This window comes from Hylaeus volcanicus, chromosome 6 (genome assembly GCF_026283585.1).
Source record: "Hylaeus volcanicus isolate JK05 chromosome 6, UHH_iyHylVolc1.0_haploid, whole genome shotgun sequence".
NCBI classification, from domain to species: Eukaryota; Metazoa; Arthropoda; class Insecta; order Hymenoptera; family Colletidae; genus Hylaeus; species Hylaeus volcanicus.
The window spans coordinates 4,406,419-4,421,418 of record NC_071981.1 but is presented as its reverse complement, the minus strand read 5'-3'; the positions used below and the strand labels follow the sequence as shown (position 1 = coordinate 4,421,418).

General features: G+C 40.3%; 4 protein-coding genes across 4 annotated transcripts in view; 1 reads left to right on the top strand and 3 right to left on the bottom strand.

Moving 5' to 3' along the window:
- Nucleotides 1–108: 108 nt before the first annotated feature.
- Nucleotides 109–2,757, bottom strand: LOC128878292 (uncharacterized). The gene is made up of 3 exons (XM_054126378.1): nt 2,610–2,757; nt 1,985–2,149; nt 109–1,743 (listed from the first exon to the last, which is right to left on the bottom strand). Exons 1-3 carry the CDS (start codon nt 2,755–2,757, stop codon nt 1,415–1,417), a joined length of 642 nt encoding a protein of 213 aa, XP_053982353.1. The 3' UTR covers nt 109–1,414.
- Nucleotides 2,758–3,426: 669 nt separating this feature from the next.
- On the top strand, nt 3,427–4,568 carry LOC128878291 (uncharacterized). The gene is made up of 4 exons (XM_054126377.1): nt 3,427–3,544; nt 3,643–3,898; nt 4,010–4,340; nt 4,430–4,568. The coding sequence occupies exons 1-3, from the start codon at nt 3,461–3,463 to the stop codon at nt 4,219–4,221; spliced, it is 552 nt and encodes a 183-aa protein (XP_053982352.1). The 5' UTR covers nt 3,427–3,460; the 3' UTR covers nt 4,222–4,340; nt 4,430–4,568.
- Nucleotides 4,323–9,423, bottom strand: LOC128878290 (uncharacterized). Its single transcript, XM_054126376.1, has 5 exons — nt 8,418–9,423; nt 7,066–7,235; nt 5,246–5,318; nt 5,124–5,179; nt 4,323–5,037 (listed from the first exon to the last, which is right to left on the bottom strand). Exons 1-5 carry the CDS (start codon nt 8,669–8,671, stop codon nt 4,862–4,864), a joined length of 729 nt encoding a protein of 242 aa, XP_053982351.1. The 5' UTR covers nt 8,672–9,423; the 3' UTR covers nt 4,323–4,861.
- Nucleotides 9,424–10,005: 582 nt separating this feature from the next.
- Nucleotides 10,006–15,000, bottom strand: part of LOC128878322 (activated Cdc42 kinase Ack) — an 8,644-nt gene continuing 3,649 nt past the window's right edge. Inside the window, exons 4-5 of the mRNA XM_054126435.1 lie at nt 13,130–14,942; nt 10,006–12,984 (exon numbers count right to left, since the gene is read on the bottom strand). Coding sequence (XP_053982410.1) covers nt 12,885–12,984; nt 13,130–14,942 — 1,913 coding nt within the window. The 3' untranslated portion in view covers nt 10,006–12,884. The remainder of the gene's footprint in view (nt 12,985–13,129; nt 14,943–15,000) is intronic.

Sequence of the window (15,000 nt, the reverse complement as noted above, 5' to 3'; positions counted from 1 at the left end):
TTGGGTCGTCCGAGTATGTGGATTGAGGAGCGTTTTGACGATGTTTGGAGAGAGATGTTTGGATGCGCGGATGGCATCCATTTCCGTGGAACGCAGCAGACCTGACCAATATTTTATTGACCGACGAGTGGCACGGAATTGTATAGTAATTTCTTCTGTGAAGAAAACCGTGACGAACCGAGCGTTATTCAATTCCATGTTCGGGGAACATTTCGAAAGGAAATTTTACGAAAAAAAGTTTTCAGTTTCTGTTCGATAGCGGGTGGACCTACCTGAATTGGGCAAAATTTTTACTTGGATAGACATGTCTAATGACGAATAAAAGAAAAAGCAAAATGTTTGCTCGTTAAGAGTATTTATTTGATACTCGTAGCACACAATCAACGAATGAAAATGTTGAAATTCGATCGAAGAAACCTCACGACTAATTGTACCTATATTTTTCGTGTCTTATTCGTTATTTATTATTCGAATAAAATTTTACCAATCCGTAGGGCTACCTAACCAAATCGGAGCTCTTGTAGAGCTTTCCTGCTGAACCATGTATTTCGAGCCATTTCTATTGGTACAATTAAATCACCGATGGTACTCGGACCACGTTCCAGGAAGCGTTTCTTCCCGGTCGTTTCAAAGGCTGCTTCGCTCTGCTAGAATCGGATGTAATTCGAGACTTGCAATGGTCGTTAAACTGCTTGTTAAACGTTGTCGTGGATTGGTAACACGTTCTAATCGCGAGTTGTTACCGAGCTGCACAAAATTAGCTGAACGAAGGATGAAAGAAGCGAGGCGAGGCGAGGCGAGGCGAGATTGTAAGGTGTTGTTTGCTCGTATGCGAGGTTCGTTACATATGTGTACACGCGTACGTATACATATAGTATGTATTATCTCTACCCTTCTCCCGTAAAAGGGCAGTGTGCTCGTCCTGGAATAATTGCCGTGTAATATAATAATACCAATGGTTTAAAGAGCCACGGATCTCGAACGACAAAGGACGCGTCCTGGTAGAGCGTGAAATGTATGGTACGTTCTCCTATTAGCGAGACGCCCTTCGAGTACACGGAGTCGACATTGCGATTCGGACCTTTCCTTTGTATTTGTTTTTAGTTTCTCGTAACGATCGACTGTATAAGTTGAATGTATGCTCGTACACCTTGACCCTATAACTGATGATTAATAAAATATTTTATGTCACTAACAACGTAGAAGCGTTCGGTGACCATGATAAATCGACGAGCGTTCATCGACACGACACGACACGACACGACCGTTTCAACATACGCCGCGAGCACCGGAAGTCATCTTCACCACTGCTTACGAATGATATCAATTTTCAAATGTTACTCGAGCTTACATTAGTATTTTATACATTTCAGGATTTTACGCAGATAAATTATAAACGAAAAGTTTTTGATATCTAATTGGTCAAGTATCCACCAAGCTCGTCATCGGATCTCTTCAGCTTCAGGTCCACGATGTAACCGCAACTGTGAACCGAATGGGGCGTTTTCTCTTTCGGGCTGAGAATGGAACGCAGGTTGCTCTCGCAATTTAAATTCAAGGACACTTGTCTCGCGAAGTCCGTGCAACGGGAAAGGCCCACCTCGTAGTCCTCGTAGTCGAACTCTTTGCCTCTACGAGTCTTGACGAACAATAATTCCAGGCTGCAAATGACGCTGACGAGCTCCTCTTCCAGTTGCGGGTCGCACGAAAACGATACCATACCAGGTTCGCAGCCAGGAGCACCTGTCAAGAGTCGATTAATAATCGATTTCACACCTAAACGGTTACTTGTAAACTTTTCGATTGGAAGTATCAATTGTTTTCAAATGAAAGAACATTACGATCAGAAAATTACTTTTTTAATGTCAAGGCTCTGGTTTTAGCGAGATTTTTGGGTCGTTAACGTTTTACATTTTATATTCAGAGTGAGCTAATTATTTATTTCTTAGTTGAACGTGGCTGACAAATAAGTTTGCATAGCCACCTTGGGTGTCCTGCACCGTCTCCCAACGAACCAGAGCTTCCTGTAGAGGTTTGTAAAGCTGTCGTCTATTAGGGCAACACCAATCGGCTACTTTATCGTCCAACTGCGATCTGTCTTCCGTGCCTAGCTGACTCCAGGTTAGAAACAACTGCTTCAATCGCGGCACTGTCATAGAAGCTCATCGTAAGTACGCATCTATATAGTCAGTTTAATAAAACGTGCATTATATGTTTGTACAGGTTCGAGCTGATAACTGCCGACTGACAAGTGACAATATGTGCACAGATAGTTTCGATTAGATTTAACAATTCTTTGGATCAGTCTAAAGGGAATCGAAAAGAAAATTAATACCGCGACTAAAAGAAATTTATAAAATTGACTCGTTCCTTGTCGACTATCCAACTGTAAATGCCTAACCCCTTTTAAAACTTGTTGTCATCACCATTGAATTACGCTTGCGTTACTCATCATTTTTACATTTTACAACATCTTATTTATGGTCCCTTCTCGAAAAAGCGTGTGCTTATTCGATAGCTCGTTGCGTCGATTAACGTTATATAAATTTTCGCTATATTTTATGTTTACGAGTATTTCGACTAAACTGATTTTCTGGCTCGATGGATACCTTCGGGGATCAGAACGAATATCGTGTCGCATATTTGCTCGAAAATGGACTCTTCCATCGATTCATCGACGTTCTTGTTGTTCTTGTTGTTCTTGTTGTTCTCGTTGTCGACCGCGACGGTGATGGTAATGATGGATTTAGATTGCATCGGGCATTTTCAACCGGTAGGGAATTCCTGTCATTTTTCTCGGACAACCAACCAGAGAAAATACATACATATAGATACAAGTCGGAGGAAAACAAAATGTTCGCACAATTGTAATACGTTTCACGGACAACTTCTCATGGATTTTTGGCAAATACAATATTTGTCATTCATTCCGCTCTTGACTGTTTTTTCATTTTCTTTTTTCTTCAATTGACGAATAATTAATTTTATCATTTGGAAAAGTTAAACTAGCATTTGAATTTTATGTACAATTCAGTATTCAAGTTAAACATTGAATCGTTTTGAAATGGGATATTCGTGCAACACCACGTACGCATAGAATCCACCCTCAGGGCCTCCGCAGCAGTAGCTACGTTTTATTGTAAATCTAGCAATCCTGAGGTACTGCAATCTAACAATCCCGAAAGTCTGTCACAAAACGCATCGAAATACAACCGTAATCAACACTTGGTACTTTGTAAACGAGCCTTTCACGCTCATTGTCAAGACTCGAACTTCACTCAAGGTTCGCGTCGCATCTAAGCGTAAGCCTTTTTCACTTATCATTCCAACAAAACCCTTCGTCTTGACGCAACGAAATCTCATTTGAAAAACCGTATAACGCGGCAAGCAGTGCCAATTCGTTAATTAGTTACTCGCTATATTCAACCACTCTGTTCAAAGAGAGTTAGTTTCCCCAAGTATGGACAAATTCAAGATGAAGGACGACAAGTACACGAGACCCGAGCATCAAGAAATTTTAGACGAATTCACTCGAGTTCGAGATGTACGACAGATTCTCTTTTCTTTCTATTTAATAGATAGCGAAAGAAAAAACTTTACTCGAGAAAAGAACAATGTTTTTAATATCCAAGTAATCGATAGGCATACGTGGCTTTAAAAACTTACTGCGACTCTCAAGAGGAAACAGTGAAGATAGAAAACGAGCGGTTAGAAAGAATGAAAGGGAATTTGGAAAGACTATCGAAAGTATGTCTGCTTCTCGAGAATCGATACAAGTTAATAGCGGAAGAAATGCAAACAGAGAACGCGACTCTTCGTAAAACGGTCCAAGACTTGAAGGAACAGTGCAACCACTTGCGTCTGATCGTCGCTGACCGTAATGGCGACTACGAACAAAGTATTATCTATTATTAGTTATTACAATTAGGTTTTCAGTCCACTCCTTACCAGTGATTTTATCTTATTTATTGTACTATGTATTTATTCCGCGGTATCGTTTCTAACATAGCTGTCAGACTACAGGACGAGGTCGAAGTTCTGAAAGGTCAATTGCTGCTTCAACAAGAGAAATACAGGGAAGATGTTGCCTCGCTGATTCACCGACACTCTGACGAGATTCAGAAATACAAAGTGTTGCTAATGAACGCCAAGCAGAATGCCGTTTCCGTAACCTTTAACCTTCTTATTAACATTGACAATTCCATAGAATACGACGGCTAATCATTCAATGTTCCATCTCGTAAAATATTGTGCGATTTGTGTATCATACAGGTTCAAAATAAAAAGAGAGGACAAACAAAGGACTCGAATAAAAGCAACAAGAGTACAACGTGTTTCAGGTACAATCTTTCTATTTCATTATATATATATAAAAAAAGGATTATTAATTAAAATACTAAATCACAATATCGAACAACGAATCGCTAAGGTGGCCAGAGTTGGACATAGAAAAGACTAACAGCACCTCCATGGATATCGAGGAAGAAGTCGTTAAAAATGGTACAAGAAACAAGAAAAGAAAGTTATTTCACGAAGATAACGACACTGCGATTAATATCGTTTAAAATATCTACTTTACGTAAAGTCAGCAAATAAGAACAATTTAATTTTCTTATAAAATTAACTTGTAATTTTCGTTTGTCGACTAACTAAACTAGCAATAGTTTTTGTTTTCATGCCAATGTTCTCAAGTAGAATCTACATGTAGGTACATACACATGTATGTTACATAAGTAATCGACGATGTCGTTAAATTAAGTATCCATGGGTAGCTAAGAAAACAAGAAACAGCTTTTATTTTTACCATTCCGCGGTGTACCATTTAGTTAATTGAGACGAGAAACGATGGAAAATGATAAGATTATTTAGTAATCTTGCGGTTCAACGAGTTCCAACTGTTGGTGTAATCGATCTTGAGGTGTCCGTACGTGTTCAGGTCGAGATGTGGCGGTGGAACTATCTGTACCGTGTATTTTTCTTTTTCTGCATTGGTTCCCATCGAACGATTCTCCGACCGAGACGATTGTCGTGGAATGTCTGTGGATAGTTAATCGTGTATATGAAAATTAGCAGGCACCAATTTTTTCGCCAAGTACAATATTTTAGCCAAAATGAAAATTTACCTAAATCGACGGTATCCACCGAGCCCGGCGGTACGCAAAGGTCGACGAATTCGGACCTTAAGAAAAACATGTCAATAATAAATGCATTTCAAGTTGGGAGAAATTTGTCCTGTAGGGAATACCTGTAACTCTCCATCGATGTGGATTTACTTCTGTGTCTGAATCGTTTATGGTTCCCGGAACTCTGTCTTAATTCTGAAACATCAACAACATGTACGCGTACAGATAGTAGTAAAACATTTGTCGTCGAGTACACATTTAATAACCAGGAGAAAAAGAAACAGAAATTATTCGCCGATTGGTTGAAGACGTAGACGTCGAAATGTGAATCGTCAAGATTTCCAACTGGTATGGCTAATAACAGTGATAGAGTTACGTATGTAGATTTCACCGGGAGAGTAGATAGGTTTACGATCAACCAGAAGGTTTGCTTTCTCGTAATTAATCGAATACTCTGGTTCATTAGTTCGCAGAGAAATACAGGGTGTTTGGCCGAGTAATTCTCTAGCACAGTCGAGGCCATTCTGTTTTAACAGTGTTGACTTTAATCGGTTAGTATGTAGATTGGACGCTCACCCACGCCCTTGCCTCGATTCCTTTTCCTTCGCGTCGTAAACCTTGGATAGGTCGTGATTACAATATGAAACGAGGACAAGGAAATTCCTCGATAGAAACACTCGGTGGAATTTAGTGTTTGGGAACATTCGAGAGATTTGAAAAACAATTTTTCACGTGTCTATTCTATGTACTGTATCATGTACCATATCTCGTTATACATATGTATATCAAATTAACCCAGATGTAATAATACCTACATATGTACGTCTCGTAATGTTCATCCCGATTGAATCGAGTATCGGTAACAGGTTTCGATCAAACATCCGTTTAAACTTTCAGGAAATGGACAGTTGTTTAATTTCCAAGAGAACTGTAAATTCGCGGAATATCTACGTTGGAAATGGTTGTCACGAATAGCTGGTTTGTCACGCGTTGCAATAACGCGACTGATTTCTATCGTGCCCTAGAAAGTCTCTATCGGCGCGCGGCCCCGGCCGCGACGAATCATGCTTCTGCACTTATATCGCGAGGACGCTTATATGCATCGCGCTATTTGACATTCGACGCGTAATTATTCTTTTCAGCGGCTTTCGAGCGTCTCCGCTTTCTCTTATGGTTGTCGAATCGTGCATAGACTTATGACCACAGGAATGATAATACCTTCTTTTCTCGAACATCTTTCATTTCAATGAGTTCGCAGTTCCGTCGTGCAGTTTCGTCGTGATTTCAATTGCAAATGACGAGGAGAGTTTCGTAGTCGTACCTTGTAGAGAAAATAATTAAGGCCAAGCGCCTTAATATCGTCATAATTTCGCTTCGAAATTGTCCTGGAATATTTTGTTTCCCTTATATGCTGCTCTCACTCGTGTTAATCAAAATTCACTCTCAAGGAATATGAACAAATTGTTTACGAGTGCCAATCTACATATACCAAAGAGGAAAAGTACGGCTTCTTTTACTTGACCCGTAAACTGAAGATACGGTGTAATAAAATGTATTAATGTGTATTAATGTAAAATGTATTAAATGTATATCGTCAAACGATAACAAACACAATCTATTGGATCACCCTATCGACAGCGTTCGGCTCGACAGGTCATTGTTCTTGTTCATACACTCGACCATTTAACCTTTTAATCGCTTTTACCGCTCTAGGACAGTCTTGTACATCATTTGGAACGAGTAAAAGAGATACGGATATCCTTGGCGTCCTCAAGTTATTTATATTTTATTTATACATATATTCGCGTATATCACAGAGCTAAATTTTCACAAGTCCTGATATAATTTCCATCTAGTTGGCCGTTAATAAAGACCTCGCCTCGATTCGACGTATACCGCGCTGCGCGGCGAATCTATACAAAGAAAAAGCAATTAATCTTACCAGAGAGAGGTGCGTAGACCGGAAACGGGGCGACGTAATCAGGTACCTCGTCCTCATAGATCGGTTGGCGATAGTGGCAACTATTGTTCGCTGGCCTAGGTGGTCTACAATACAATTCTTCCACGAAAGCGGGTGCGGCGTAGCCCGGTTCTCTCGCCGAGGATGAATACCTGTAACGGATGCCACCATCCTGTTGAATCGTTTAACCGTTTAACCGTTTAACGTTAAACTATTTCATCTAAATGTAAAACGTAAAACTCGGAACATTTTCGATTAATTTACGAATTAAACTTTCGTCTAAAAGAGAAGTAGGATTTCATCTACATCGATAACTAACTATAATACTTTTTTACCATAAATGCTGATAATCGATCTCGATGGTGTTACATAAAAAAAGGCCGCATTGTTTGCTAGCACAGTATTTTCTTTGTTTCGTTCACAGTCTGTTAAATCCAATATATTTTTCATGGATTGCGATCTGCTCGCGAAATATGGTATCGGTGGGTGCAAAGTAGGCCGCGTTGTGTTCGCAAGTGTTAAGTTAACTACATAGATAGTTGTTATTGTTAGCTAGATAAAAATGTCGAATAACGAATACAAGACAAAGAAATGCTTGCTCGTTTGATTATTCGTTAAATGGGATCGCCAACACGACAATAATTGTGAAAGGTATCTTTAATAGATGTTAGTTTCCGTAACATGTCACACAACGCAACGCAGCCATCCAATGGGACACAATCGCACAGGAATTTAATTACCGGAAAGAGACACTTCCTTTAATCGTAATAGACGTCCAACAGCGATCCGACGCCGACGCCGACGTCGACGTCGACGCGGTGCAATGAACCCCCTAGCAGCGTGTTTAAATCGATGATTCGGATCGAATTGCCAGTGAAAGGCGAAGAAAAAAAAACACAGGGAATACATACCATGTGCGGTGCAGTGTTGCGTTCAATTCCAGGGAAACTGAACGGGAATGACGGTAAACCGATTGTGAGATCGACAACCAGTGCTCGCTACATTTGCTCGTCTCGATAGTTGAGCAAATTTTATTCAGTGAAAGGAATACAAATTCCAAATTTATTTATAACAACAATAGAAACAAATAAATCCTTCAGCCACTATCCCCTTAGAGACAATACAACCTCGTTTGTATCAAAATAAACTGTAGGGCTGGGCGTATATGATTCGGATAATAGAGACAGCAAAAAAAAAAACAAAAAGAACGAACGAAGCACCGCTAATCGAAAATTTTTAACATTGTAAAGAAAGCTAACGTTGTCGATGCATTGTTTAGCTAGTGTATGTACTCTTTAGCAGAAAAAGGTTGATAGTTCTTACGAATCGCTTACCAATAATCCGAGTGAGCACGTGCTTCTCGCGACAATCGGTGCGCTGGTCGTCGATGGTGTCGGGACGCCTGTTGCGTAAGCCCAGCGACGCTATGTCGACGTAGGTACGCATAGTTCTCCAAGTCCCACGGATCGACATAGTGACGGCTGGCACTTCCGGAGCTGCAAGCGTCTCCGGAGCTGCCACCGGAAGTCGAGCGTTGGGAACCCATCGAGTCCCAATATATCGAGGATTCTGCAGCTGGCATTTTCATGGCGCAGTTCTTTCGCTCGCCGAAATAGTGAAAAGCTTTTTTTGTTATTTTAACACCTATATTATCTTGTTTTTGAATCGCTAAAAACTAAACTGCTCTTCTCTTTCTCTCGGCTCAACAAACCATTCGATAGAGTTATTTAAGATTATCTGAATAATCGAAATATTTTAACCGATCAAGACTCGAACACGGTCAAACGTTCTGAAACAATCGAATCTTATCGAATATCTATACATATCTAGTACATAGTGCAAACTATAAAAATACTGTTAGAGTCTACATGTTACTGAATATAATTGAACACTTGGTTAACGATATCTTAATTTAGAGGAGAAACGACTCATCGATTTAAAAACAAAGAACAGATAGTTTGGTTTGTCGTTGGCTAGAAACACCTTTTTCAAATATTTCACACACGAAAGCACCACCGAACAATGTGTCCCCACAATCTCTAAATTTGTCGAGTTTCAATACTTTTTCGAGCGCGCTTGTCAACTTCCGGTTGGTAGAAGCGACTCATTGTGCGCGCCGCGAGCACAATTCTGCTTCTGTAATCGTTCCAGGTACCACGAGCGACGGTTCACTGTTTTCCTCTCCTACTACCAACCAGGTAGACGGTGTGCCGATCTCTTCAAATACAAGCGAAAACAAAGACTTTCACGTCGTCGTCGTCGTCGTCGTCGTCGTCGTCGTCGTCGTCGTCATCGTTAGCCCCACCTTCCGCTAGAACTAGAGTTTATACATATACACTATGGTACTGCACTCTGCACGTGTCAAATCATAAGCAACCTGTTTCAAGTAGCATCCACTTTAGGTAGTACATCTTATCGTTAGCTACCTACATAATTTTCCTCCTTTGAAAAGAATAGCGTTCTTTCATAGATTGACTGATTTAGATTTCTTCGATTACGAAATTCATCGAAACAATTCGCGTTACTTTTTCTAAATGTCTATGACGAAAGAACCGTCAATGTGACATTCTTGTATCCGTTCGTTACTTTGTTTAAATTCTCAAAGTCCCATGCGCAGCGGACCATTACGCAACCAACTTTCATTGGCCTTTCGTAGAAACGATCGTTTAACTCGATTTCGTTTAATTATATCGAACGCTTGATGTAAACTGTCGTAGTTAGACTTTACCAGACCAGATAATACCGCGGCCAAGTCAATTAAATTGTGCTGGCAGAGCATTTGTGCAAGAAATATGGTACTGTTCGCAGCGAATCAACATAACCGGCCAACAATTCTCGTTGAAGAAACCCGTCCCATCAGTCTTAAACGGGTGATCAACAAAAATGGTCGCACATATCATTAGAGTTTTGAATGACAGGGAAATAAACGGAAGTCACCAGAGTTAGGTACTTTACGCTTGTTTTATTTGTGAATATCGAACAATTCCTCGGTCCACGACGCCAATGGTAACAACTAAGTTATATTGTACGCTCTGTCGCGACGCTAACGTCCCGATACGTGTCTCGGAACGTAAGGAAAAACTGTTAGGAAATCAATTTACTCTGACTTCCAGCGAATAAATTAGCACTGAAGTTAGAGAGCCGATCGCAGTGAACAGAGTTTCGTTCGCTTCGTTTTGCTTGTTACACGGTATCGGAGCGCAGACTATCTCACCTAAACTTAACTTTCCGCTTTTCTTGCCAGAAAAACCTGTTTTGCAATGGAGTTGTATGCCCGCTTTTTATCCACATTGAAGCGGGTTAATTGTTTTCTGGTTTATCCAAGTAACAAAAAATCGATTTTAAGCAAGAAAATTACGTGAAATGGAAACTGAAAACGCTATCAGTGTCGAATCTAATACAAAATATATTTCTTTTGTATTTTTGCTCGCTGTTACTTGCTCGAAACAGTTGTTTAAAAAAATAGCGTCTTTAGTCATGCGTTAAAAAATAGGGTACTGGTTCTAGCTTAACAATTACAGCGTTTTCTATTTGCATTTTACGATTGGACGATATAGTACAGAAAGCAATCTTTCGAATCAACACCACAACTTGAACAAACAATTACATTAAAGTTAATAAGAAACTTGGAGCACAACTTTATAATACAATCTAAAAGAGACTTACTTCACGAAAGAATCCGAAATTGGAACAACTCTGTGCGTAACGATCTCGTATCGTACGATATTAGAAAGAGACTTGGTATTTAGCTCTAAGTATAAAATTAATATTGAACTATAATTATAATTATAATTATAATTCTATAAATTATCTCTTATTATTATATTATAATAATAATAGATTCTAAATTCAATTAGCTTTCGATCTCGAGTTTTCAGATCTGCTTCTCTCTAAACAAACAGTTGTTTTGTTGAATTGAACAGCGTTCAATTTCAATTTCATATTTATCCCGACACTAAATTCGACATTTTCTTCGGCTTTCTAAGGATTCTTTCCTTTCTGCGTGACACGGTTCAACTCGATCTCGCGAGAAGACACTTGGTACGTGAAAGTCAGACGAAACAAACAGCCCCAGAGCACTCGCGCTCCACTCCAATTACAACTTGACTCGATCGCTAAACGTTTATGTACACTCCTTATATTACGCAAATACAGTCTACACGGGCTATCCCTAAAAAGGACAACAGAGAGCAGAAGAGGAGAGGAGAGGAAAGGAAAGGAGAGTTGCGTCTCTGTCTCTGAACAGTATTGCCTAGAGCCTTTAGTAAAGTAACGCTTATCACAGTTACAAATCCTATATTTTTTTTTCGCAACGCAATTTTCTGCTGTTTGCTATGCCCTTTTGTTACACGTTAATTTTACGTTTTCATCGTCAGATTCGATTTCATTAATCAGGTCGAAAAGTGTTGGTCGATGTAGCTTGGAACATTTCGAGACTAACAACATATTTCTGCCTCTATTCTTTGGGAAACATGGATGCTCCTATTCTTTGCCAGAACCTGAAGATCTTGCATCGAAAATTAAACTCGCATTCCGTGCTGATTTTTCGGAAATTTTTATTTTAGAGTATACGGTAGGTAATTTAATTTTAACGATGGACTAGACACACTCCTTACACTTTCCTCGTAAAGTTCGTTCGTGAAACATGAAACGGTGGACGATGTCTAAAAATTAATCAGTCGGTGATATCTGACTTTTACGAGTACTTTCACAGAAATACTGTCATGAATATACATAGGAGACGATCGATTCGCAACCAGAACATTTTTTTCGCTTTTGTAAAGGATTCTCGATGATCCAATTCACTTCCGGTCACGCAAGTCCAACCTTGCCACACACAGTAATTATAAACGCAAAGCGTGACCATCAAGCTCTGTTTATTAGACAAAAATATATCGCTATTTGACACGCGAACAAATTGTTCGATGTTCAAATCGTTGGCCTTTCATTCATATATATATGATGTGTAAGTTGTAAGTTTACGAACATTACTTTTCGTATAGCAATATCGTTAATCGGAAAGACGTGATTATCGGTTTAAAGTGGTTCAATGCTTATTTTTCAGACTCGGAAACTGTTAAAGCATAAACAATATTAATTTAGAAGTGCTTCATAAAACTTTTCGTAGAAAAGAACCTAATATACGCACATTTTTACAAAAACAATACGAACAATCTGTTGAAAATTTCACTTTGTTTGCGCGCGCGCACGCACACACGCCCCCCCCCCTCCTCCATTCGAAATTTTACGCATCGATGTTGCAGTTACACGCTGATCCAAAAGCAATCGTTTGCTTTTTATACGAGTGAAACGAAATCCGCTACGAAAATTCGCGAGATTATTCGCCCCTTCTTCTGGAATGCAACGTTTTCTTTGAGAAACTCTTTTACCACGGTGCTCCTTAAATTACCAAACTGCCTTTGCCAAAATAATTTAAAACGAGAAATTGAAGATAAATAAAGATTTATTCTAGCGATAAAAGTTGCCACTGTACGTGTCCGACATGGTTCGTAAAAAAAAAGAAGATTATCATTCGACAGTTTAGAAAGAAAAGAAAAGAAAATGCTCATATCTCGTAAAAGTGAAAATGTCATATTTTTATGGAGACATCGTCGGTTCATATTCGCAGCTCGTAGCCTCGTTTACGCGTGTACGTCTATCATTTATAAATACAACATACATATATATATATATATATACATATACACATATATATATATGTATATGTAACTACATGTCTATCGTTACAGTTATATTACAATATTTCCAGTAAAACTCTGATACTCGGTTTAAATATGCCTTCATCTGACCTGATCTAGCAACAAGGAAGCCGCTAAGTCTACGTCGTATTCAGTCTGCTTCAAAGCACCCTCGCACTCTTGTCTGTCTGCCAAGCCCAATCTGTAATGAAAATAATCGACCGATTACAGCATTATTTAACACGTCCAGTTTGGTTACGAAATTCGATTCTATTACAATGACCGTTACAAGGCTAGATTTGTATCGTTCGATTATCTAGAAAGGAAGAAGAAAAAGCGATAATTACCTTACAAGGGATTCTATCTTGGCTTGTCTATCCTTTAGGATCTGTTTCGCAGCTTGATTAGTATCCCAACCAGTTGCCTGCAGCGCAGTCAATATCTCCTGCTGCGACGCATCATTCGCCTCCCTCTGTACCTTCGTCACTTTGTTTGCACGAAATTCATCGTTAAGGGACATGACCAACTGCTGAGACGCGGCAGTCAAGGGGGGGCTCACACCCGAGGGATATGCCGACGTAGAGGGAGCTAATTGAGTATTAACAATTGTTTCGTTCATCCGAGGCGGTATGCCACGCAACGAAGTGGGTTGCGGTATCGTTATACCTTCCTGAGATACATTTGTGTGCGCGAGCTGGAGTAAATTCGAAGAACCGTTGGCGTTGCTCGCTAAATTGGGCTTAATTACGGGACACTGACTCTGCACCAAACAGTTCTGAACAGATTTCATCGGACTCCAAGCTGGAGGAGGAGGGGGGTTATACACAGGAGGTTGTTTCAAGTGAGAGCTAAAGTCACAAGGGTGACTCTGCGCTGTAAAATTTCTCGTTTGAACTGTACGAGCCTGCTGCTGAGATCCGACAGCAGTCCCCTCTGGATAATGACTATTACTTAGATTACTCGAATCAGAGGCAGTTGACGTGTTCGCGGCATAATAGTTTCTGAGGATATTCTGCTGGACAGTCTTATTATAGAGCGTGTTGAATTCGTTCTGTGACAACTGGTCCAAGTTAGGCACCGTTTGCTTTAGCTCTGCATAAACTTGCTCGGAGAACACAACAGCTGCGGGTTTAGATGAGACACTGCTCGAACGTGCTTGTTGGAGATCGTTCTGTATCTGAGTTATCCCGTGGCTCGCGGTAGACAGGACGGAACTCTGGAAGTTACCGGCTTGACCAGCCGCGGATGATGCCGAATTATGCGCGTGATTAATGTTGGTTTTAGACACGTTGCACCGACTACCGAGATTACTAGGTGCGATTTGCAGTAGATTCAGATTCATTTGGGTATCGCTAGAAGCTCGGTTAACATTTTCGTTGATGTAAGTACTCTGCTGATGAGACGCCTGCGATTGCTGCCAAATTTGAACCACCATTTGATCGGTCGCCGTCTCTAACACACGCTGGTCAGGTTGACAATGAATACGCGGTTGTTGTATATTCGTAGTCTTTGACTGCCAGGAATTTTGCACTTTGCTAGACAAATTGGTGGATCTGTGATCGATTTGCGGCGAGTTTGGCTTAGCGGATCGAGGTGGCGGTCTCAGCACTGGTATCGTATTCTCTTGCAATTTATTTACAGACGAATACGAATCGGAAGTTCTCGGATTCTCTTGGTTGGCGTTCATGTTCTTGCTCGCTTCTTTTTCACCTAAGTGCTTCTCCAATTCAGCCAAGAAGGCAGGATCCAACTTCTTTGGAGAGACGTTTCGAGTATCGATGGTCAATTCGTTAAGACATTGAGCAAGATCGTGATTTGATTTTGGCTTGGATGGATTCTCGTTAGGAGCCACAGGTGGAGGGGGCGGTGCATCAGAACTCTGTACGTTTCGACTAGAGATATTCACGTACGCCTGAGCGCCGTTATGGAGGTCCTCTGGCCAATTGGACCAACTTGTCATGGGGGGACTAGGTTTGTCGATTTCACTGTAATGATTTTGAGCGTACGCGTTGTTGCTATCCTCCGAGTCGACGTTCACGTTCAAATTAATACTGTCGTTTCTACTTTCTTTACTCAAATTTAGAGAATAGTGATTTACGTCCGATCCGGACTCTGGTGTAAAGTAATTTGCAATGTCTTTACTGCTACCAGCATCCTGTTGTTCTTGTTCTTGTTGTTGTTGTTGTTGTTGTTGTTGTTGTTGTTGTTGTTGTTGTTG